The following is a 22,554-nucleotide window of genomic DNA, read 5'->3' as shown; positions in this document are numbered from 1 at the left end:
GAAATAAAGTACAACAGACTCGGTGCAAATAGAAGTACAAATGATGCGCCCATTTAACTGTAGGAAAACAAAGTGCACTCAAACTGGAAACCCTTTGCCATTTGCCTTCTAGGTATAAGTGCTGCAGTTATGCACTTCAACAGTTTGTGAGAACATAAAATCATATTTGAGTGTCCTGCAATCAAATATAATTATTATTTTTTTTAATCAAGATGAAAATCATTTTCTTTTTTTTTTTTTTCAAATAAGAGCTGGACTGGCGAACAATAGTTCAGCCATTGCCAGGGCAACCGTAAATCCGTTAGAAAATAAAGGCATGCAGCCACAATGAGCGAATACGATAAACCATTTTCCCTTATTACTGCCTGAAGTCACTTTTCTTTACTTAAAAAAAAACCCCACTGCAAACCACTTTGAGGAAAGAACACCGGATTGTTAACTAAATGGATCTGAGGTGCAGTATCCTCCTAGGGTTGCCGTAACAACCGGCCAGGTCCTTTTTTAAAACACTTCCGTCCTAATTGATGCTTGTTTGAGGGTTAAGTGCCGCTTCTTCCTTCCCCCTCTACTCCATAGGTTATCAGACATTCCCATGCCAACATAGCTGACCGTTTGGCATTTTAGCGCACATGTTTTACAAGGCTCACATCTAGATTGAGTTTTCATCTTATTCCCTTGATTTATCCCATTGTTTGAATTTGTATTGATTTCGTTTGGGGTTGAACGGCATCAGTCGACTTGGAAGTTGATTTGAAATGGCTAATTATGTGTTTTGGCATCTCATCTTCCAATCTGCCAATTTGCAGAAGACAGTAGCCCGACATTTTCTTTACCGATTCATTCGACCATTAGCGCTCACCAGAGTCGACGTTTGCCTGAGTTGTCCTCAAATTGGCCTTCTGCAAGATGGCCATGTTCAGAAGCTGACACTCATGGCAAATGTTTGGTGGGAACTGGCAGCTGCGAGGGATTTGATCCATAACACTGGGCCCACCGAGAAACATATCTGGAGGAGACGATGCCAAAATAAATCAGCGTGTATGACACCGCCAACACATAAAAATAACACAAACACCTTTATAGGTTGATTTACAATTTCTGAGATAATATCTCTCAAGGTCCAATAAAACCTGAGTCCACACCATCATCATGCCTGAAGCCGTGTTACATACGGTGTGGATACAGTCTTAAAGCAGGTGACAATATTGTTCTGCAAACACCTTCTTGTTCTGTCAAGTGCCAGGTGTCTTATTTAATTTTCAAGTCACTATAGAGAGTATCCATGGATTGGTTTCTAAATACATTTTACGCATTTGAAGCTAACGACTGAAGACAGGTGCAAAGATAGAAGCCATGCAGTCACTAATTTCGTGTTAAAATGTTTTTCCATATAATAACTTGAACTGCCCAGTGACGTAGGTGGGTGACCAGTCGGCAGTCACATTATGTCCCCACTAAATGAGTGTAAATCGCCTTGTGTTTTTATGTGTATAAAAATATAAGTGCATTCCAGAGTACCTTCTCAATTTTGTTGGGGAAGCTAATAATGTAGTTTTACATTAAGCAAGCTAGCGTCGTTTTCATAGTGCATGTAACACTGCTATCTTCAGCTGTGGTATTGAATCGCTAATTAGGGTTAATCGAGCAGGGTGTGTTTTCATCACTTTAAGCAGACAATCCCAAAGCATTTGAGAGGGGAGACAAAGGCTTGATGTATTACTTTTTTTTGTTTTACGTGATTGAAGCCTCATTTCATATACGTGGCGATTTTTTTTTTTTAATCATTCAAATTTGGCAGGGTTGTTGAAACTCTTCTGTGTGGTGTGTCAAGTTTACAACACATTTACGTTTGCGTATAAACGGCTAATTTAGTTTTATTTTAAAGTGTTTTATGTTCTCTTTATGCATTTAGGAACATTTCATGTTGATCAAAAGATCATATGTACATTTCATCAAGATTTTATGTTGACAGTTTGTGACGAGAACAAATCATTTCACTTTATATTATTTTTTTTGTCTCGAAATTGTAACAACTTCGAAGTCAACAAGCTCCAAGGAACAGTGTGTTAGACTTCGGAATGTACAGCGTGACAGTAACCGGTAGCAAGTTCGGAGGAACAGCGTGTAACATAATCCATTTTGACATTAATCGTGAATGTATGATTATTAGTCTTTACCATCATTTGTCAGTACAGTTGGCTCCGTTTTCATGGTAAAGATTCTTCGCACTTTACAGCTGGCAAACAGGGTGATGCCATCCAGGGACAAAAATTCGGCAGCCTTGAACAACTCTCCGGTAAAGGACACAAGGTCAACAAACAACATGGCCCACTGAGACAAGAGCGAAAGGATTTCATATGGTAAGGGACGCAGAGCTCACCTAAAAATAATGACAGCATTTCTGGGATGAGTCAGATACTCACAATATTGCGTTTCACTCCTGCCAGAGGTAGTTTTGCATGCCAGAGTGTGGCGGACAACTCTTTATGCACGGTCGATAAGCAGAGTCGTCGCTTTAGGTGGCCGACATCTGTTATTCTGTGGCAGAGGTAAAACAGGGAATGTTGTGAATATACGATGCCGTGACCACAGAGGCAGTTTGTGAGTGCTGTGAAATCAGTGCCGAACACATACAAACGTGCATATGCGCAGGCATGCAAGCACACACATGCACACTAAAAAAAAAAAGAAAAAAAGAATGAGAACATTTCACTTGAGTCTAAAAATATGATGCATGAGGAATATCAAAATAAGCAAGTTGTATTCACAAACTATTTTCATCTGTTGCTAGTTTGTTTTTCCAGAAAAAAAATAGCAAACCCAATATTCTATTATTGGTTATAAGGTCTCATGTTCACCTGCAGTAAACAGTTTGTTGAAACAAAGTTTGACTGGTAGTTGTGTGCTACAAAAAGATAATGACACTTTGGAATAACCTGAGCTTCATTAGAATGAACTGTTTTTGACATGATAACAGCATCAATCACAGATTTTCATTTTATTCAGTAATGTATAATTAAAAGAAATATGACAACTACAATCTGCTCAAGTTGAAGTCTGGTTTATGTATTTGAATAATCATTGTCAAGAACGTTGCGGAAATCATTGCCATAGAAACATTGACAAACTTACACCAGGTCCATAGAAAAGTCCTTGCCTTGAGGAATATAGACCTGGATGGCCAAGAATCTTTGGAGAAGTCCCACTAAATAATTGAAATCAAAAACAACGTATTATGTTAGCAGCAAGGCCTTAAAAATCATGAAAAATATATTGCGTGGAACCTCCCAAGACGAATACAATCCATTTCATGGGGATTGCAGATTTCCAAATTGTTCTCATTAAAAAAAAAAAAAACAACAACAATAATTAACATTTTATGTACACTCATATCCAAAGAGCTTTATTCCACCTATACATTTTTTTTTGTTTGTTGTATCCTTTTCTTGAGTTATCCCATTTTAGTTTAGGTGAGAAGCAGGTACATACTGTACTGGTTGCCAGCCAATCTCAGAGCACACACAACCATTGACATCCACACCAATATAAGACAATGCAATACATCTTTGGTCGTATAGCGTCTTCACAACAGCTGCAGCTGTAACAAAGCGCTTGCAGAACATTTCACAACAGCACATATAACATCAGTTCTTCAATTAATGTAACACATGCATTTAGGGAATATGGTGAGAAACCACACAAGCGCAGGGAGAAAATGCAGCTAAGATTCAAACCGTGAACCACCAGAATTGTAAGGTCGACACTGTGGTGCCAGGACCACTACTCATAAAATCAAATACCTTACCCAAGAGAGTTGAGTAAATTGTCACCTGGTGTTTTTTGTTGCATATAATGTGTTGTATCACGTGCAAGATTTAATGCAACCGTGCATGAAGTTGATATTTAATCAATTGTAGTGCTCATAGTTTGCTGAGCAGCCAGACCTTGTCTGATGTCGCACTAAATCCACTTCTGATTGGTTCATGACACTTCTTTGCTGGTATCCTTAGTATGGCATTTCTCTCTCTCTCTCTCTCACACACACACACACACACACACACAGACACACACACGAAACTGCTAAAAAGGGCAACAATTCACTGGGTTGATTTTGGATTATATTTGCATCGTGTCTGTTCGCACGCCCCATTTTGTCTGGTTCTTGAGGCACGTTCCAACAGAAAACAATTTTACCCCAAGTACTACTTCCTACTTTTCAGGTGCATGTTATTGTTAACTTACGTGACATTTTCCCATTCTCTGGCATTTGCATCTTCACAATTTTTCCGCTACCCTCCAGACAGTAAACAAATCCTTTGACTTCTTTGTCGTACTCCTGGAAAAAGATGTATGATTATGGAATTTTTTTTTGAGTCACTGACATCCTTTCAGCATGTTTATGTTCTTGGTCCTCTGCAGTCAATATTTCATAACTGGTTGTTACTTTGTGGTATGTGTCTTCAATAATGAATTCAAGGACACCTTTAGTCGATGTTTTCCAGTTAGCTCAAATATACCAAACCAATTGCACCCGTTAAAGAAAAGATCTTTTCTCACTTTACGTATAGCCGACTGGCCTCCACAAAGTTTCCACTTGGCCACTGGGTCTTTCCCTTGTGCACTGAACACCTCCACCCCGGCGCCACCCTGCAAAACAGGCAAATTGTATCCACCATTTAGCTATTGGGTGTGTTTGATCTGCAGAACTCCGCTACGAGAACATATTTTAAATACAACACGTTTACCTGATAATTGTGCTTAAACATTTTCTCCCCCTGGCACCTGAGCGGACAAAAAAATAGCTGGTCAATTAACTTTATATCTAGCAACTTCACATTAGGTGACTTTTAGGGCGTGTAGCCGAAAAGAGCAAGCAAATAAACATCCGTGGTATTCGTTGCCATGGTTACCCCAAAGCGCCGCTCGCAAAAAAAAACCCCAACACAAAACAAACCACCTCAACCAATGAACGAGCGTTGCTCACCGCCAATCAGAGATGTTGTCACAGGTGAGAATACACCAATCAGTGACCGTGTACGATGACTGCAAGCGCTATGGTTTTGAAGCGAGCGAACGACACTCTTGTAAGTTTATTCATGCGCATTTGAGTACCATCTGTTCAACGGCAGAATAACTAATATTGTTTAATTTGTCATCTGGCAACAGGTAAAGGGTGAAGAACGTGTGAGCATGACATCAGTTTGTTTGGGGAGAATGACGTCAACTTACGTAGGTCTTCCGTGTACGTCAGAGTACCGTTTTTGTTTGCCCATCATGAGCACGTTCACTTTCATGTGCAACAAAGTATGACAGATAAATTGTATTCCCAAATTTACAATCCTTCCTAAACTCACTTTACGTGGTTTTATCCACTTGTCTTGTCTGCATGGTGCACAAGTGGTTAGCACGTCTGCATCGCGGTTAAAAGATTCGCTTCGAATCTCTCCTACCTGTGTGGATATCCCACGTTCAAAAATGGAAGACTCCAAATTGACAATTGTTGGGAATTGTGGTTTGTTTGTCTGTGCCATGAATTTGCCAGTTACCTAAATAAGGACGAATGATAAAGGATGGGTAGATGGGTGTCTTTACAAAATGTTGCTGCAGGAAACTCAAAATGAGACACATAAATACCTGTTTAGTATTGAGTCTGATTAGTGTGCATTGAAAAAAAAGCACACAGCCAGCCATCAATTGAAAACTGTTCTTCATCCAGGCTGGACAACATCTGCATGGAAAACGGAGTAATTGAATGAGATCCTTACTTTTCCAAAGCCAATACATTCTGTTTTTTGTCGAGTCAGTCAGGAAGGTAATATCAATACTTTATGTTCATTATTGAGCGCCAGTACGCTGGTGTTGTATGCCGGGGTGCATTACACTGAAAGGTGCTTTCGATTTATGACTAGATGTTTTAAAGAAATAATCTAATAAAGAGCTTTAAGATTCCAATCCATAAAAGTGAAGTGCAACTAGCCAGGGGGAAGGCCCAAAGAAAATGAATAACTTTTGAGTTGTTAAAGCATACTGCAGGACAACCTGGAGTTTTGAATATGAATTACTTGGTTAACCTGTTTAAAGTTATCGGGTTTGTGAATTTAACAATTTGCAGAGTATGTAGTGGTCATTCTAAAGGATATTTGCATATCAATAAGGATGAGGAAAATTGAAGTCATCCTTAATCCTGGAAGCAAATGAGTATGTTAATTTGTGTTAAAAGTCACCACAATGATAAGTGGTGGTGAATATTTTTAATCATCCCGAGAAGTGTCCAAGTAGCTATCTTACCCACAGATGTTTTGTTTTAAATAGAAACCTATTGAAGTTGCATCTTTTTTTCGAAATACAAGGTGTCATCGTGGATGTTTTGTTTACTCAAAGAAGCGAGCTATTACGGGATCAAGAAGTTGTCTTGCATGGGGTTTAATTAGCCTGAGGACGGCCGCATGGCATAACAATCATTCGCATGTTTGCATCCATCTGACTTCAAACGCGGCATGGTCTTAATTATTTATTGCGATCAAAACAAAAGAAACCACAAGCACTGTCCTGTTATGCTTGCAATTAAAGTGACTTTTGTTGTTCTTTGCGTTGCTACATGTTTGATGTCACTCGTTGGAGCTAACATCAAAAAATAAAAATAAAAAGCTTCTCAAATGCAGAGACATGCGTGTGGTTAAAATTAAACATTAATTGTACACCTTTGTACTGCAAGGACAAAAATAACTAGAGTGACACTCAGGGTGATCCTTTAACGAAAGCAATTGGAGTTTGTCCTGCCGAAGATCAATTTGTCACTTCTGGTTTGTGGAGGAGGACATAAGACTAAAGGAACAAACAAGTTTTCATTCTGAGGTACAGAGAATCGTTCCATTTTCATTCAAATAGCAAAAAGGGAATATATATGTCAAATTTGTGGAGAGAGACATTTTTTTCTACCATTTTTTTAAAAATTAACCTACTTTCTCGTTCATGGTGAGGGCCTTGAGACTTCAGAATCACACTTTTTAAAAAAAATTCTTAATAATGAAAAATCTATGATCAGTATCAGAATTGGTAGCGGCGGAGCTCACTCATGGATGATCGGAATCGTCAGCATAAAACCTTGAGTGGAGTTTGCGGGCTACTTTTTGTTTCATGTATGCTGACATACTGTATAGCAGCCTTCCTCAACTGGCGGACCGCGATCCACGACCGGACCGCCGACCTCCTCTGTCTGGACCCTCGGCAAAATGTATAAAATAATAAATTATAATGTGATTTTTTACGTTATACATTTGATATTTTTGGACTATAATCTGCACATTACCGCGATCGCTTGTTAAAATTATCCGTTGTATTCTTTGCGTGCACGAATTGTATTGCAGAGGACCGCAGCAGCGCGACTGTGTGTATAATGTTTGACTAACTGGAGACCCTGGCTGAGCAGGGCATGTCGGCGATAACGATGCGCTGATTGGCTCCTCTGAACTTAAGGTGTGCCCATACATAAGCGTCAGCACGCGTCTATCCCAATACACACGCATTCAAAATGGATGATTGTGTCAGGAAACAGACGCATGCGCGACGCCACAGTGTGCTCACAGCTTCAGCCCAGGAGAGCCGCACACAGACAACTAGACAAGACGAATCGCGGGAGGTTTCGATTGTGTGCAGTTTTGCTCCCGTCTACCCGGGGATCTTTGCAGCGGTTTAACAGCAGAACACCGCAACATGGTAAATGAACATCCCAATGGCGTCCTCAAATAATATTTGCATGCCTCAGACATTGCATTCACCTTTAGTGGAAGAACAGCACTGCACATTCCTGTGCTCCCTTGTGTCAGTATTTAAAATGGTTCTTAACTCCTCTTCTGATATATTTTTCAGTGATTTCAGAGGGGATGTGAAAAGGGGAATTGTACAAATGAAAAGGATATTTTTGTTTTCATGTTTAGTATTTATTTTGGTAAAATTAGTATTTTGTTTTGCTTTTGTTAAATTAAGGGAAAAAAAGACAACTACTGTTTAACAAAGCTAAAGTAAAAATGTCTTATTTCCCTAAAAGGGCTATTTCTATTATTAAGCAGGCACAACTTAACAAAATAAAAGAGTTCCTGTGCCTCAACACAATACCTCTCATTATTTGCTGTGTACTGGTAAAGTGAATAATTGTCATTTTCATGCACCCCATTATTGGTTGGTTGTGAGGAGTGTTGATTTGTATAAGCTTGGCTTGACCATACTAAATGGGCATATAGCCCTGCTCCCCATGACCGCCGTGCATGGGACCGGACCTTGGTCTTATTTAAAAAAAAAATAAAAAAAAAGTGGACCTACAGCATTTCTAGTTGAGGACCACTGCTGTATAGTATATGGGGGTCGATCTGGCTTACTCCAAAAAAGAAAACAAATAGCAGTTTATATTCTCGTGCAGGAAGACAAAAAAATTCTGTTGTGTGACTTAAATGGCAAGAATAGAATATTTAATTCAAGAAAAAATATAAATTGTTGTCTTTGCATACTTTACCAGGCCAATTATTTGTTTATGTAAAAAACAAACAAAAAAAACCCTTTCCTTTTCTGATTCTAAGATGGGAGGAAACTATTAAAAAAAACAGAAGAAAAAACTGTAACACTATCTTTGTTTCAGTTCAGTGCATTGCACAACACAATGCCTTTATGTTTGTTTATTTGTCCATGTGCTAGTTAGCACAAACCGATCAATGGGCATCAGCAGACCAGTGCCCACCCGCCAAGATCCTTGTAACCCTTCTGTTATTTTCAGAGGTTCAAGTGCATATAAGTAGAGTTTACAATATACTGTTTGGCGATGATTAAGCAAAGTTTAGTTTTGATTCAAACGGACACATTGACAATCCGTGCGTAGAGGTACAGCTAAGTGTCTGCTCCATTCCCCCCCAAGTATACACATTTTACTTTGTTTATTGATTTTCAGCATCTCGCATGAAGACTGAAAGGCTTTTACTACTTCCTGACATTGACATGTCTGCCATTCTCACACTAGAAAAGGCGCTCAGTAATGGATGGACTAAATGTACTGTCTGTACCCCGTCTATGTAGGTCACTGCCACTCACTTGTATTTTTCATTTTGCTCAAATGAGCCTGAACTTCTTTTCACATCTATCAACCTTATCGCCATCGCCTTTTATTGCTTTTTACCTCTGCCAATTGTGAAAGTGTGAAGGCTAGAGGTATTGTTTTGATAGCTGTTTGTTACACAAAAAACACACAATTGATTTCCGGGAACGTAGAAAGCTGAAAATTGGAAAATCTGAATGTTATTTTTTGTCATTGTTTGAGGTACAAACGAGCAGAAAGTAGTCAACTCACGAATAAAAACACAACATTTCACATTTTTAAATGACTCACTAATCTTACCTGCATTTATATTAGTCGTTTTAAGCAGAGGATAAATCATATATGCCTGTGAGTATTGTTATGAGTGTCTACGTGTGCTGCTGCACCGTTTGGCTTCACATATCCATTCCTGAAAGCAAGCCACATAGGTGCCATTAATTAGCCTGTCTATGATGTTTGATTGTCAGCTGAAAGCTAGTGCACCTAAAGGGAAATAGACGTGGTTGGTTTAATAGGCATAATAGGTACCTCTTTGTTTGATGTTTAGTTTGACAAGCCATTCACTCACAGTGTGCTGTGATATCTATGCATCCATGAAATGAATACTTCTTCACTTATAGGCCATAAGATACTTACTAAATTGCTTGCTATTCTGCTGTTTCATGATTACATGTGACTCCTAGGTTAGCTTTACAATTGGCACCACATCACCATTTCCTCATTATCCCTTCGTGACGATACTTGTCAGAAGCGTGGCTTATATTCCGCCTTGGAGACAATGATTACTCACTTGGGAGCGACTAGGCAACATGTTCAGCCGCACTAGTCTCTACCAGCCATCTGAAGCTAATTTCTGGCTTGCTGGTGCGAGGCAAGACACACCAAGCTTGACTCCACCTCGACACGTAGGTGACGTGCGTCCAGACCACTAATCTTTTTGGGACCATCTTGGCGGCTTAACTGTTTGGGGGGGGGGGGGATCTATGATTCTCAGTTTTGCTATTAAATTAGTGTTTTGATGAGACATACTGCGATGCTAAATGCTGTTCTGTCCGTCAATTTAGGGGTGTAAAAATGTATGCTCTTGAATCGTATCGCACCTCATTTATTGACATACATATCGAATCGTATTTTTGATCATATTCAAGAGGTGCCGACCTCGAATAAATCGGTAAATCAATCAATCAATTTCAATTTTTCAGGTGCTATATGTCAACACATAAACCCTCTAAATGGTATTTGATCAACAGTAATATTTATGGCTGGCCAGGGTCATCGTACCTTAACTTGCATAGTTCCTTGTTCCCTGTGCAGGGGCGAGTTTGTATCTTGTTTAATTAGACGGTTCACTAATGTCACGTTGTGGTTTGACTTATTTCAGATGTCTGTAGATAACCAGGCACCGGGGGCCCAGTGAGTCTGCATGTAGTTAAAACTTTATGCTTGTTAACTGTAATTACATGGGGGGGGGGCATTTCCCAGCATGCAAACACAATGTACTGTGTACTCGATTGTGAGAGTGCTGTGGCCGTAGTTCAGTGAGCCGGAAATGTTAAGGCTAGTGCAGAATTGGGCTTCATCCATAACTTTTGAGATTACAATTTTAACTTTCTACCAACCTTTCTTGCACTGCCCCCGATAATGAAGATTGCCCACTGTATCACTGATTTATGATCGCACTGGAATGCAGATTGTGTAAGACAGAGCAGAGCACAATGAAAGGTTCATTAGTGACTTTTTTTTTCCTTCCCCTCTACAGGAATGCTTTGACACTGATTGGGACAGACAGAATCATTAAAATACAGCTTGGCATGCAACGAGCACTGACAAATGTGGTATGGAGAAATCAGTTAATAAATCACGCTTGTTAGCGCACTTGATTGTGATTAATAATTCATTATTTTCAAAATAATCTGTTCATTTGCATCTATCAAAACACATCAATTAGCAAAGGCAATTTGGGTTTCTCGCACAATGTAAATTGACAAAAACCCAGATTTTACTTTCCATTAATGAAACTTTGCATGTCGTGACGGCATTTGCATAATTGGACCTGCTATAATCAGCCAATTTAAATATGTTCAACTACTTTGCTTTTTATTTGAAGAGCATTGTTGTCATTATTAGAATAGAAGGCGTAGTATTGCCAGGGGAACGTTTATTTTTATGCATCTCACATGATCTCCTCCATCTATTATCAACCTTTTTCCTATTTATTTAGTCCTTACTCTGCGCTCTGGTGTCAGAGATCACTGCACGCCTCCTTCAGAGTGAAAAACAAATCACACACCACAAAGCTGCACTTTAAACCATTTCCCAAAAGGCCAAGCATAAGCCAAGCCACTTGCATGGAACGGCAGAGGCTTTCATTTCTTTCTTTCCAATTGATTTCTAACCATCTTGGGCTGTGAATTCTCAGTGAAAGACAAATGTCTTTGCATCTTGCCTTGTTGACCTCCAGATTGTTCTTATTTCCAAACTAAAAAATTCCCATGCCTGTCATAAGAACACAAATTAACTTTATGGAGGCTTTGTCAGAATCCTGTTGAAGAAATGGTTGGATCATGTGGATTGTGACAAATGTTGTCTGCTCATTCTCAGGCTAGTCGTTTGAAAGAATGTTTTGGGCAATGCCATTTGGTTATTTACCTTTCCCGGACACAGCGCAGGTTTGATTCCTAACCATTGCCTCATCATTGTCGATCCAAACTGGATGAAAAACGGGTGGGTTTTTTGCGGGAAAGGCATTCAGCATGAAACGGTGCCAAACAAATCATTGCGAGTGACTTCCTTTGGCAACCTCCTGACGGGACAATCTGCATTTAGCTATTTAGCTCGCTTCCGCTTGCTAAAGTGAGAACATACACGTCATTGATATTCATTCATTCGACTGCTCATATTGTAGTCAGAAGCCATAATCATTTCATTTGTCGCTATCAGTTACATTTTTAATATTTAATCCCAGAAACACTAGAGAAAATAAAGGAAATATATACATATCCTTATATATTGATCATATACATGCATCATGTTTGTTGTTCCAACTGGGACTCGGAAATGCTTGACTGACGAACCCATTAAGGAAAACAGTTTAATCTCTCATGCTCTTTTCACATTTGCATGCCTGACTTCGTCGAGTGCACTTTAAAACTGGAACTTTTGCAATTTAGAGTCAGCTTAAAGCTATATGGAAATATGAAAAGCCCAACCTTGACTGTGCGTCATCTATTTCTGGAGCGTCGAAATGACTAGAGTGTAAAGTTCACAAAGACACTTGGTTGTAATCGGGGTCATTAGTGCGCCTCATTCTCTCGATCAGCGGCTCGCGGGACAAACTTTTAACTACTCTGACCTCCTTTTGAATTCCACCAAGTCTCTATCCTTACTTTAAATGAAGCTTTGCACAAAAGGTCCTCATTCATTACGTTCGCTAATTTGCCCCCACAAGTCCTTATTTATTGGATACGGTGTCTGACCCAAGCACTCTATTCATGTCTCATGATTAGCACCAAGGTAGCTCCACCGAAATAACTAAACCCCAGCAGACAGTCAGCTCATAGAAAGTCAGCTTTTAATCAAAACTTTTCCACACAAAACCAGAAAATGTTTAAAATATTGCGTTTAACCAACCCTATGCTCAATTCGCCCCAAATCATTGAAATTGTGAAAAAGATTCCGATTTTTTTTCTTCTTCAATTTTTATTTTTACTCCACTATTTCACCGATTTTTTTTCACAGTTAATTACTCTTACGTTGTACAAAATCACGTCTATTCTGGGTGTAATTATATTCGTGACCACTAGATGGTGGCACACAATTTACTCTGAAACGGTGTATATTTCACAGAAGAAGAATGTGAACCCAGAAGTCATCAGCACAGCCTAGTTTGTGCTGACAGTTGTTTGATGACATCTTCTGTAATGCTGCTTTAAAACGCTACGGAAAACAACGGCAGAATGTTAATTGTATAATGTAAAGGTATTTTATGAGATGCTAAATTTAATTTGTTACCGTGTCAGAAAAATGCATTGCTTACAGTACTGTCAACACAGAGGGATCGGTACGCTGTTACGCTGTACTGTAATATTTTTTATGTTATTATTTTCTCTTGCTTTCACTCAATAAATTATACTTTTAAACGCGTTTGCATTATGTGTGTTCAAAGACTCCAAAAGTGCCATAAATGCTACAAAAACGTGCCTAGGGAGTATTTCACAAGGTTGAATCTATATCAGGGATTTTACTTCTTGTATTGGGAGTCTTGAACATAACCCGTCAAACGACAGTAGTTGTTGTTACCACAGCAATCCAAGATCATCAACTTTAGTGGTCTGTGTAATATTGATCGACGAGCCAGGACACATCCTATTTTAGCACAAGCCAAAATGCTAACGTTGCTTTTTGGAGTTTGTCTGGATGTATTACTCACAGTCTAGTTTCAATTAGAATTGGTTGATTTTCTCTGGTGTCATGTAAACGTATTAAATTACTGCATTGTATTTCTGTCTTTGTTCTTACTGGGCTACTTTAGCAAGCTCTTTCTTGCCCGACCCATCAGTTTGAAACTGATATGTTCTGACATGGACCCTGTTGCCCTGCGAGAGCCGCCTGTCAGCTGTCGACTGTCAGAATGTCATCCTGGGATTGTGTTCCGGTGCTGGGTCTTCCAGACCTTCTCCTGATAGAGTTGCATCTCATTTTTAAGAGCTTCCCAAGGCTTTTGTTGAATGTCTTTAATGATCTGTCTTCTTTCAGCCAGTTACGGCTTTTGTTTTCAGGCCATGGTGATGGCATATTCCAATTGCTGTGGTGAAACAAAACACAAACATATTTAGTGCTGATATTCGATATGAGATTTATTCATTCTGTCACCACGCTCATGTCTCAAAACACCTGTCTCTCAAATCACCTTTACCCATTGAAATGAATTTAAATGCAATTGATATGCACAACACAACGGGATGTATTTAAGATGGGGCCAAATGCAAAAACAACACCCTGGCTTCTGCTGTTGGCCACGATACGGCAAGGGATACTGGTGGTTAAAGTAAGTTATTTTCAACTAATAAGGAAAGTCTTTCTGTAGAATGACACGTCACTGCATCAAAATGTTGGCGTACACTAAATGTGAGGCTCTGGACAACGTGTGGTGTAGATAAAGCGCTCTATAAGTGCTCCACATTTACCATTATGATCCAACTGCAGTTTTTCAGATAGTGATGTGTTTTTCGCAAAAGTACAATTAGTAACCCATTCGAGTAGGTTCAGGGCTCGTTGTTTAATGCCAAAAGGAATAGTCAGCGCAGATGTTCGGTGTGAGTCCGAGCTTTAGTATTAACCACCGTATTTTCCATACTATCAGGGGCATCTAAAAGCATTCAATTTTCTCAAAAGCCGACAGTACGCCTTATAATCCGATGCGCCTTATATATGGATCACTATTGTGATTACTTGGACGTAGTATTCTAAATGATCTGTAAAGCGCTTGGTTACAGCTGCAGCGCTTGTAAAAGCTTTATATAAAGAACGCTGTATTGTATTGTATTCTTTTAGCGTAGCTCCATCTAGTGGATGCATAATGCAACCACAGCCACTATTGTAGCTTCTATTCAATGCGCCTTATAATGCGGTACGGTGCGCCCTGTATATCAAAACACTTTAAAAATAGGCCATTCATTGAAAGTGTGCCTTATACTCCAAAGTGCCTTACAGTGCGGAAAATACGGAAATACAATTCAAGAATAACAAATTGAGTTATTCGGGTTGTAGGCCACAGTAGTGTTAGAAAATGATTTTGGAATGATTCATCTCAATCTAAATTTCTTAAATGGTAAAAACCTGGGCGGCCCGGTAGTCCAGTGGTTAGCACGTCGGCTTCACAGTGCAGAGGTACCGGGTTCGATTCCAGCTCCGGCCTCCCTGTGTGGAGTTTGCATGTTCTCCCCGGGCCTGCGTGGGTTTTCTCCGGGTGCTCCGGTTTCCTCCCACATTCCAAAAACATGCATGTCAGGCTGATTGGACGCTCTAAAATTGTCCCTAGGTGTGAGTGTGGGCGTGGATGGTTGTTCGTCTCTGTGTGCCCTGCGATTGGCTGGCAACTGATTCAGGGTGTCCCCCGCCTACTGCCCGGAGATGGCTGGGATAGGCTCCAGCACCCCCCGCGACCCTAGTGAGGATCAAGCGGTTCGGAAAATGGATGGATGGATGGTAAAAATCTGACACCTCAACTTGGGTGTGGAAACTTTTTATATCCACAGTATGTCTTTACTTGTCCAAAACCACATCCTATAAAGTGGATCACACCCTTAACCCCAAAATGTTGCATCTCTGAAACGTGACATGGAATAATTCCAATACACGGTTGGAGGCACAGAGGCTCCTCTGGTAAATGGGTAATCTGCGGAATGGCGTGGACCACGACAAGCGCGAGGAAAATGCTGGATATTGCCTGTCTGATATGTGTAAAGATAGCTTGAGAGCTGTGTAGCAGGTTGCAATGGCAGAGCTCCAGAAAGGAAATGATGGGGGGAAAAATGGACTTAGCCGTATCATGTCACCAATGCTCAACAACTTCGAAAACTAATCTGATATCATTTTCTACCAGGCGGGAATTGAAAATAGCAAAAGTCACACATGTTACAGTGTGTGCCCACGCCCTCAGCTCAGACAGGGCCTGTAGAGGGAATATAATCATTTTGCTGTCTGATTTGAAATTCAAAACCATTTCCAATATATTATAGGGGCAGATTAAAGATTGATTTGATTAAAGTTCTCCCCCCCACCCCTCTCCCTGCATTTACAGCTGAGGTGCTTTTGAGCAAAGCAACACCCCCCCAGCATCTTAATTCAGTCATTGAAGGCAAGATATTATGAAAAATTGACTTTTTAATTTCTTGTATACAAATACTTTTGTCTCTGGAGTGCTTGCCCACTCCATCAAGTGTGAAATTAAACACCAGACTCAATCTTTGGTTCGCTGCCTATTTCTGAACATGTCCGCAAGCCGCTCTGAACGGATTGGATTGTCTCCTATAAATTAAGCTAATTTACATTCTATCACCCCTATCCCGAAATTCTCCACCCGTGACTTGTCGTCCGGCCGCTGGACTACATAGCGGCACTATAATGTCTGAGCCAAAAGATAAGCAGAGCTGCAGTGTTTGCACAGATTATCATTAGCCAAGCGCATTGTCGGAAATAGATCTGATACCCGGCGAATAAGGCAAAGGCATCAACGTGGTTGTGTTAGGCAATGTGTAGGATGCGCATCCATGGGAAATGTGGAATCGGTTGGTTTATTGATGAAGTGGTACCTCCACGAGTAAAAACACCAAGTAATGCTTTTTCTTTGGCCACCTGGAGGCTCACGTTTCTGTTCCAATATAGAATTGAATTATTAATATCTGCTTTGTCGATTGCACAATTCAATGCAAATAGTTGTACACCATTTTTGACTTTATTGTTATATTGCAGCTGAATGACTTAACATGACCTTTTTCTCATGTCATTCCAACATTTGTCACAACTGTTTTTCTTGTAATACAACTTTTTTTTTCTTCCAACATTACATATTCTTTATAACTTAAGCAGAAAATGCATATCATATTTTCCTGATTCCTGGATGAGGTTGATTTTTTTCTATAATAAAACTATTTGCATAAAATTGTGACATTCTTCTAATATGATATGTTCGAGCAAAATTTGTTGATCACGTTTAGATTTTATTCTCAGCATATTTTTTCTAGTAATGACTACTCCAATACTTCAAAAATTCACATTAGCTTTTTTTTTGTTAAAGAACTATTAGAACTTTTTGGGGGGTTGTTGTAAAGTGCTCAATAAATCCAGATGAGTTGAGTTGAGAGTTTTTAGTTATTGTACAATTTTCTTCTCATAACATGAGGATTTCATGCTTGTATGTACATCGTACTTTCTCATTAACTGACTTCTACACAGGATGGCCTATGTATACAAATACATAAAATTACAACTTTAATCCTGCAATAGACACTACTTACAAAAGAGGAGATGCAGATATTTGGTTAGAGTGCATTTTAGGTTTCTCCCGATTCCTGAATTTTAACCTGGAAGCAGAGCAACGTGTTTACTTTTTTGTGTGACTTTTTAAAATGTATTTCCCTTTTCAATCTAGACCAAACACTCTTTAATATGATTCAATTGCAGAGATTGTGAATTGGGTGGAAAAAAACCACACTCTCCTGGATCGCATGTGTTTGTACACAAGAAGGAAGGTGCCATTTGTACCTTTATTGGCACCGCTTTTTACACCAAGCAACGGCGTGGGAAACATTTCACACAGGCTGCTGAAGAGAGAAAATCTGCTACCTTGGACTGAATGTGATGTATCCCACCTCCATAGTGTTGGGTTTGACAAAAAAAAAAAAGATGTACCGTAATTGTATTCACAGTTCTTACTCCCAAAACTCACTCGAAATGACAAGTGCTGGCAACTGCCAGAAGATCGTGTTGGCAAGGCTAATGTCAGGACCTAATGTTTTGGTAAACAGACAGCTAAATGGAAGAACTACAAGTGTTTTTGCACATTTGAACTGTTGGCAATCTCCCGCAAGCGTCTTTGTGCACAATCAAATTCACAGTCGCACGTTTAATTGTTTTTTGTTTTTTGTTTTTTTTGTCGCTTCAAATTATTTGACACTTTGTTGTTGCTCAGGTGTACTTCTTGGGGACTTGAATCCAACTGGCTTACATTTGACTCAAACTCTGTCCTCAATACAAGCTCATACTGTTGTAGGCTCTGCGGTCACAACATTAGGCACACCTTCACAGTTTGAAGGCGGCCATTTTTCACGAACAAGCTCACGATATGTATTTTTTGCTCAGCAAAATGGAATCAATGTTCAATCCGTCAGTTTTTCGGAGCAGTCTGAAAATAAATAATTGCTGCTGGAACACCCCCCCCTTTTTTTTTAAAACATCAAAAGCGCTACACACGCATGTCTTGGGTGTGCACGTCAGTGACATACCCTTCAAAACCACGAACGGCACAAGATATACGACAACGAGCTCACTAAACCCGTTTATATAAGTGCAAGTGAGACTCCCCTGTTGACGCCTGATGTTAATTTTAGCCAGCGAATTTGTGCTCTCAGTGGTTCCGTCTTCATACACGTGGGATTTTGCTCTTTATGCACGACAGTGATCAGTTATAACTAAACAAGCCTACTCAAATGTATGCATCCTCACTATTTGCACTCATTAGTTAGTTAGTTAGTTAGTTCCGCCCGCTCCTATTTGGAACATTGGGCGACGAGCCTCCTCCATTTGTTCCGGTCACTGGCGACCTTTCTTGCTCCATGCCAGCTGACACCCATCTCACTGAGGTCTTCTTTGGCAGTCTGTCTCCACGTCTTCTTTGGCCTACCTCTCTTCCTCTTTCCACCCTCTGGCATCCAGTCCATGGCCACACTTGCCGGTCTCTCTCTTGGCAGCCGGAGTACGTGGCCGATCATTTTCCTTCTCCTTTCAGAGACAATGTCTGACAGTTCAGCCACTCCTGCCCTCTTCATCACCTCCTCGTTGGTGATGTGGTCTCTCCATGAGATCCTCAGGATGGATCTCAGGCAACGCCGATGAAAGACATCTAACTTGTTGGTTATGTTGGCTGTCTTCATCCATGTCTCACAGGCGTAAATCGCTGTTGGGATAACCACTGACATATAGAGGCGTAGCTTGGTGGTCGTAGTGATGGCTTTCGATGACCAGATGTTGCGGAGGCGTTGGAACACTCCCGCAGCTTTACCAAGTCTACTGTTGACGTCTTTCTCCACACCACCTGTATTTGAGATGTTACTCCCAAGATATGTGAAGCTGTCAATGTACTCTATGTCATGTTGGTGTAGAGTGAGTGGTTGAAGGTGTTGGTGCTGTCCGACGGCCATGGCCTTGGTCTTTTCCTGGCTAATTCGTAAACCGACCTTAACTCCGTGCTCATGCAGATTGTTGGTCAACTCCTGGAGTGCGGGCTGGGTGTGACTTAAGAGAGCCAAATCATCTGCAAATTCCAGGTCAGCTAGTCTGCTCCCTCCCCACTTGATACCAACTTCTTCCCCTGTGATGGACTTCCTCATCACAAAGTCAATTATGATGATGAAGAGTAGGGGTGACAGAATGCAACCCTGTCTTACACCAGTGACAATGTCAAAATCATCAGTTGTGCCACTGTTGGTTTTGACACAACAGGTTGAGTTGTGGTACAATGACCTGAAGATGTTGATGTACTTGAGGGGTACACCATACAGCTGGACGATCTGCCACAGTGACTCCCGGTGGATGCTGTCGAAGGCTTTCTTGAAATCGATATAGTTGATCATGAGTGGTGTCTGAAGTTCTTGGCACTGCTCTATGATGTTTCGAAGGGTAAAGATCTGTTCGGCGCAAGACCTTCCTTTCCTGAAACCGGCTTGCTCTTCCCTCAAGATGTTATCCACTTCATCTTTAAGGCGATGTAGCAGGACACTGCAGAATACCTTGCTGGGGATTGACAGCAGTGTAATGCCCCGCCAGTTATTGCAGTCTGCGAGGTTTCCCTTCTTAGGAAGCGTGACAATGACCCCACGTCTCCAGTCGGCAGGAACCTCTTCAGCATGCCAAATCAGGTTGAACAGGTGGGTAAGGCTCTCCACAACAGCGTCTTGGCCGTGTTTCAACATCTCGGCAGCTACCTCATCGAGTCCCGGCGCCTTGTTGTTCTTAAGGCCCTTGATTGCTCTGGCAACCTCAGTCTCGGATATCTCTTTCGATGTAATATTTAGAGCTGGAGCTGGTGTCTCTTGATCGAAATTGAAGAGCACGGGAGGCATTGGTTGGTTGAGAACCTCCCTGAAGTGTTCCAGCCATCTTGCTTCTTGCTCCTCGTCGCTTAGAAGTGTCCTGCCATCCTTGCTCCTGATTGGCACGCTAGAGCTGCTCCTGGAGTTGGTTAGCTCCCGCACGATCTTGTATAGGGTCGTCGTGTTGTTGTTCTCGGCTGCTTCCTGTGCCTCTCTTGCTTTCTCTTCTAGCCACTGTCTTTTATCCTTCCTGCAACTCTTCTTCACTGCCCTGTCCAAGCGCCTGTACTCCTCGTCTTCCATCCTCCAGCTCCGGAGCCTCCTCTTTTGTTCTCTTTTTATCTTGGCCACTTTCCTTTCATCAATCAACTTCCAGGTGTTGTCTGTTATCCATCTCTCTTTGTTGGTACCCCTCTTTCTGCCGATAACTGCTTCTGCAGTTTCAGCAATGGCACAAGAGAACATACTCCACTGCTCCTCAATGTTTGCAAGGTGTTGTGATACCTTGAGCTTCCTACTCAACTCCTCACAGAAGCTTTCTGAGATGTTGTTATCCTTTAGCTTGTCCACTGCGTAAGGTCTCTTGGGCTGCACCCTTTTCACCTTCTTCAGCTTCAGCTTGATTTTACTCACCACAAGGAAGTGGTCTGAACCCACATCTGCACCTCTGTGGGAGCGAACGTCGAGCAATGACGAGCGCCACCTTGTGTTGATGCAGATGTAGTCCAGTTCGTTCTGGGTCCCGCCACCACGTGAAACCCAGGTTACTTTGTGGATCCGCTTGTGCTCAAAAAAGGTGTTGCCAATGCTGAGGCCGTTGGTACTGGTTAGCATCAACAGTCTCTCCCCGTTGTCGTTCGTGGAGCCTGCAGACCCATGTGGTCCAACTGTGGCATTCAGGCCCCTTCTGTCATTATCCAGTTTTGCGTTGAAGTCTCCAATCAGCATTTTGATGTCATGTCTGGGGATCTCCTCAAGCACGGTCTGGAGCTGGTTGTAGAAGGTGTCTTTATCGTCCGCTGAGGCAGCTTCGGTTGGGGCATAGACTTGTACGATGGTTACTTTGGCATATCTGGTGTAGAGCCTTGCTGTAATAATCCGTTCATTCACCGGCTTCCATCCAATCAATGCTTTTGCTGCACTATTGGAGAGGATGATGCCGACTCCATGGGAATGGTGGTCTTGCTTCCCAGAGTACAGAAAAGTTGCTCCATCAACCACGAGACGCCCTTGCCCCGTCCACCTCATTTCACTAACGCCTAAGATGTCCAGGCGATAGTCCCTCATATTCTTCAGCACCTGGTCCATGCGACCAGACTGGAACATTGTGCGCACATTCCAGGTGCCTACTCTGGTGTTGGTTTTGGTTCCAAAGATCGGGGTCATCAGGGGTCGGGCTTCCTGCTGGATTTCACCCGGCCCCGTCATAGATACATCCAAGGATGTGCCGTCTCTTCTTCGCCGTGGTTTACCGGAATGGCTTCCTCTCGTCGTTTCTGTAACAGGTTTTGTTTTACAGGGTGAGGTTGTTAACCTCACGCCCAACCCCCAACCTGGAGGACCAGTTGGATGCAGTTTAACGTCGTACCCAGGACTATTTGCACTCATTATTATTTGAAAAAAAAAAAAAAACGACCAACACCTAGACTTTATGTTTCTCAGACATTTTTTCAGCGTTCAAGAGCATTGAAACTGCAGATTTGTTCCCAAAACTTTGGGTTCATAGTGTATGAAAAGAACCGCTAAGGTGAGGGCATACACATATCCTGCTGTGGGGAAACAGACTTGAATTCAGACACCAGTCTGAGGTTGCAGTTTTCACCCAAAATTTGGCCTTTTCAAAATATGCACCCCCCCCCCCCCCAAAAAAAACCCCCAAACAAACAAAAAAACTATTACTAAAAATCTCACTCTATTGAACCCTTTCAAGGACAGCGGTTACTACAGTGGATAACTTCTCATGTTATCATGTTATAGGGTGCGTGGAAGGGTTAATCTGCCGTCTAAATAGTCGGTCAGGTAAGTAAAAGATATGTTCAATAGTTCAGGGCTGGTTGGTAAATTTCAAATTTCAAAGTCGAAATGATTTCAAGTTTTACTTTTCAAAGACAAGAGACTGCCTCTCCAGAAACACTGCGGTTCTCCGCAATGTTTAGCATCAACTCGGTTTGGAGTTTTAACACTTTCCCATCTCATCACGATGCGTTCACATACCAACCCCGAGTTTGCACGTCACCTAAAACCGAACAAGAAAGTGCACGGAGTTCATTGAACGACCAGCCTGCAAATGGCAGACTTCTGTGAAGAAAACAATACAGCAACAGCGACCATCACACCATGACCATGTGTGACCTGCGAACGGAGAAGGAAGAAGAGGAGGCGCCGTTGCCTGGAGCAGTGGGTCATCCGTCAAACCGGGAGAAGAGACTGGCCTCGACAGAGAGAAGCTGCGACCGGCTCTCTCTGTAGCCGCACGACAGGACCTGAAGCGCGCCGGTCACTCCCTACAGGGCCAGCGCCGACATGCTGCACCAAGATCCAGACTGTCCTGCTGGGCCTGCCGGGCCGGATGGGCCACGGGTCAGAGGGGGGGCCGGGCTGATGGCAGACAGTGATCTCCCCTAAAGGGAGTCTGGACCTCAAACAATTGTCTAAAGTCAT

At 41.5% G+C, this 22,554-nt stretch overlaps 1 protein-coding gene across 1 annotated transcript in view; it reads right to left on the bottom strand.

Annotated features, from left to right (window-relative positions):
• cfap20dc (CFAP20 domain containing) overlaps positions 1 to 4,867 on the bottom strand; it is a 28,423-nt gene extending 23,556 nt beyond the window's left edge. Inside the window, exons 1-7 of the mRNA XM_086117948.1 lie at positions 4,746 to 4,867; positions 4,558 to 4,647; positions 4,243 to 4,336; positions 3,133 to 3,205; positions 2,424 to 2,538; positions 2,178 to 2,331; positions 860 to 1,006 (exon numbers count right to left, since the gene is read on the bottom strand). Of these exons, the coding sequence (XP_085974074.1) occupies positions 860 to 1,006; positions 2,178 to 2,331; positions 2,424 to 2,538; positions 3,133 to 3,205; positions 4,243 to 4,336; positions 4,558 to 4,647; positions 4,746 to 4,766 (694 nt within the window). The 5' untranslated portion in view covers positions 4,767 to 4,867. The remainder of the gene's footprint in view (positions 1 to 859; positions 1,007 to 2,177; positions 2,332 to 2,423; positions 2,539 to 3,132; positions 3,206 to 4,242; positions 4,337 to 4,557; positions 4,648 to 4,745) is intronic.
• Between the last annotated feature and the right edge of the window lie 17,687 nt (positions 4,868 to 22,554).

Source organism: Hippocampus guttulatus, chromosome 8 (assembly GCF_054856545.1).
Source record: "Hippocampus guttulatus isolate MCC_2025c chromosome 8, RoL_Hgut_1.0, whole genome shotgun sequence".
NCBI lineage: Eukaryota > Metazoa > Chordata > Actinopteri > Syngnathiformes > Syngnathidae > Hippocampus > Hippocampus guttulatus.
This window is presented reverse-complemented; position numbering and strand designations above follow the sequence as displayed.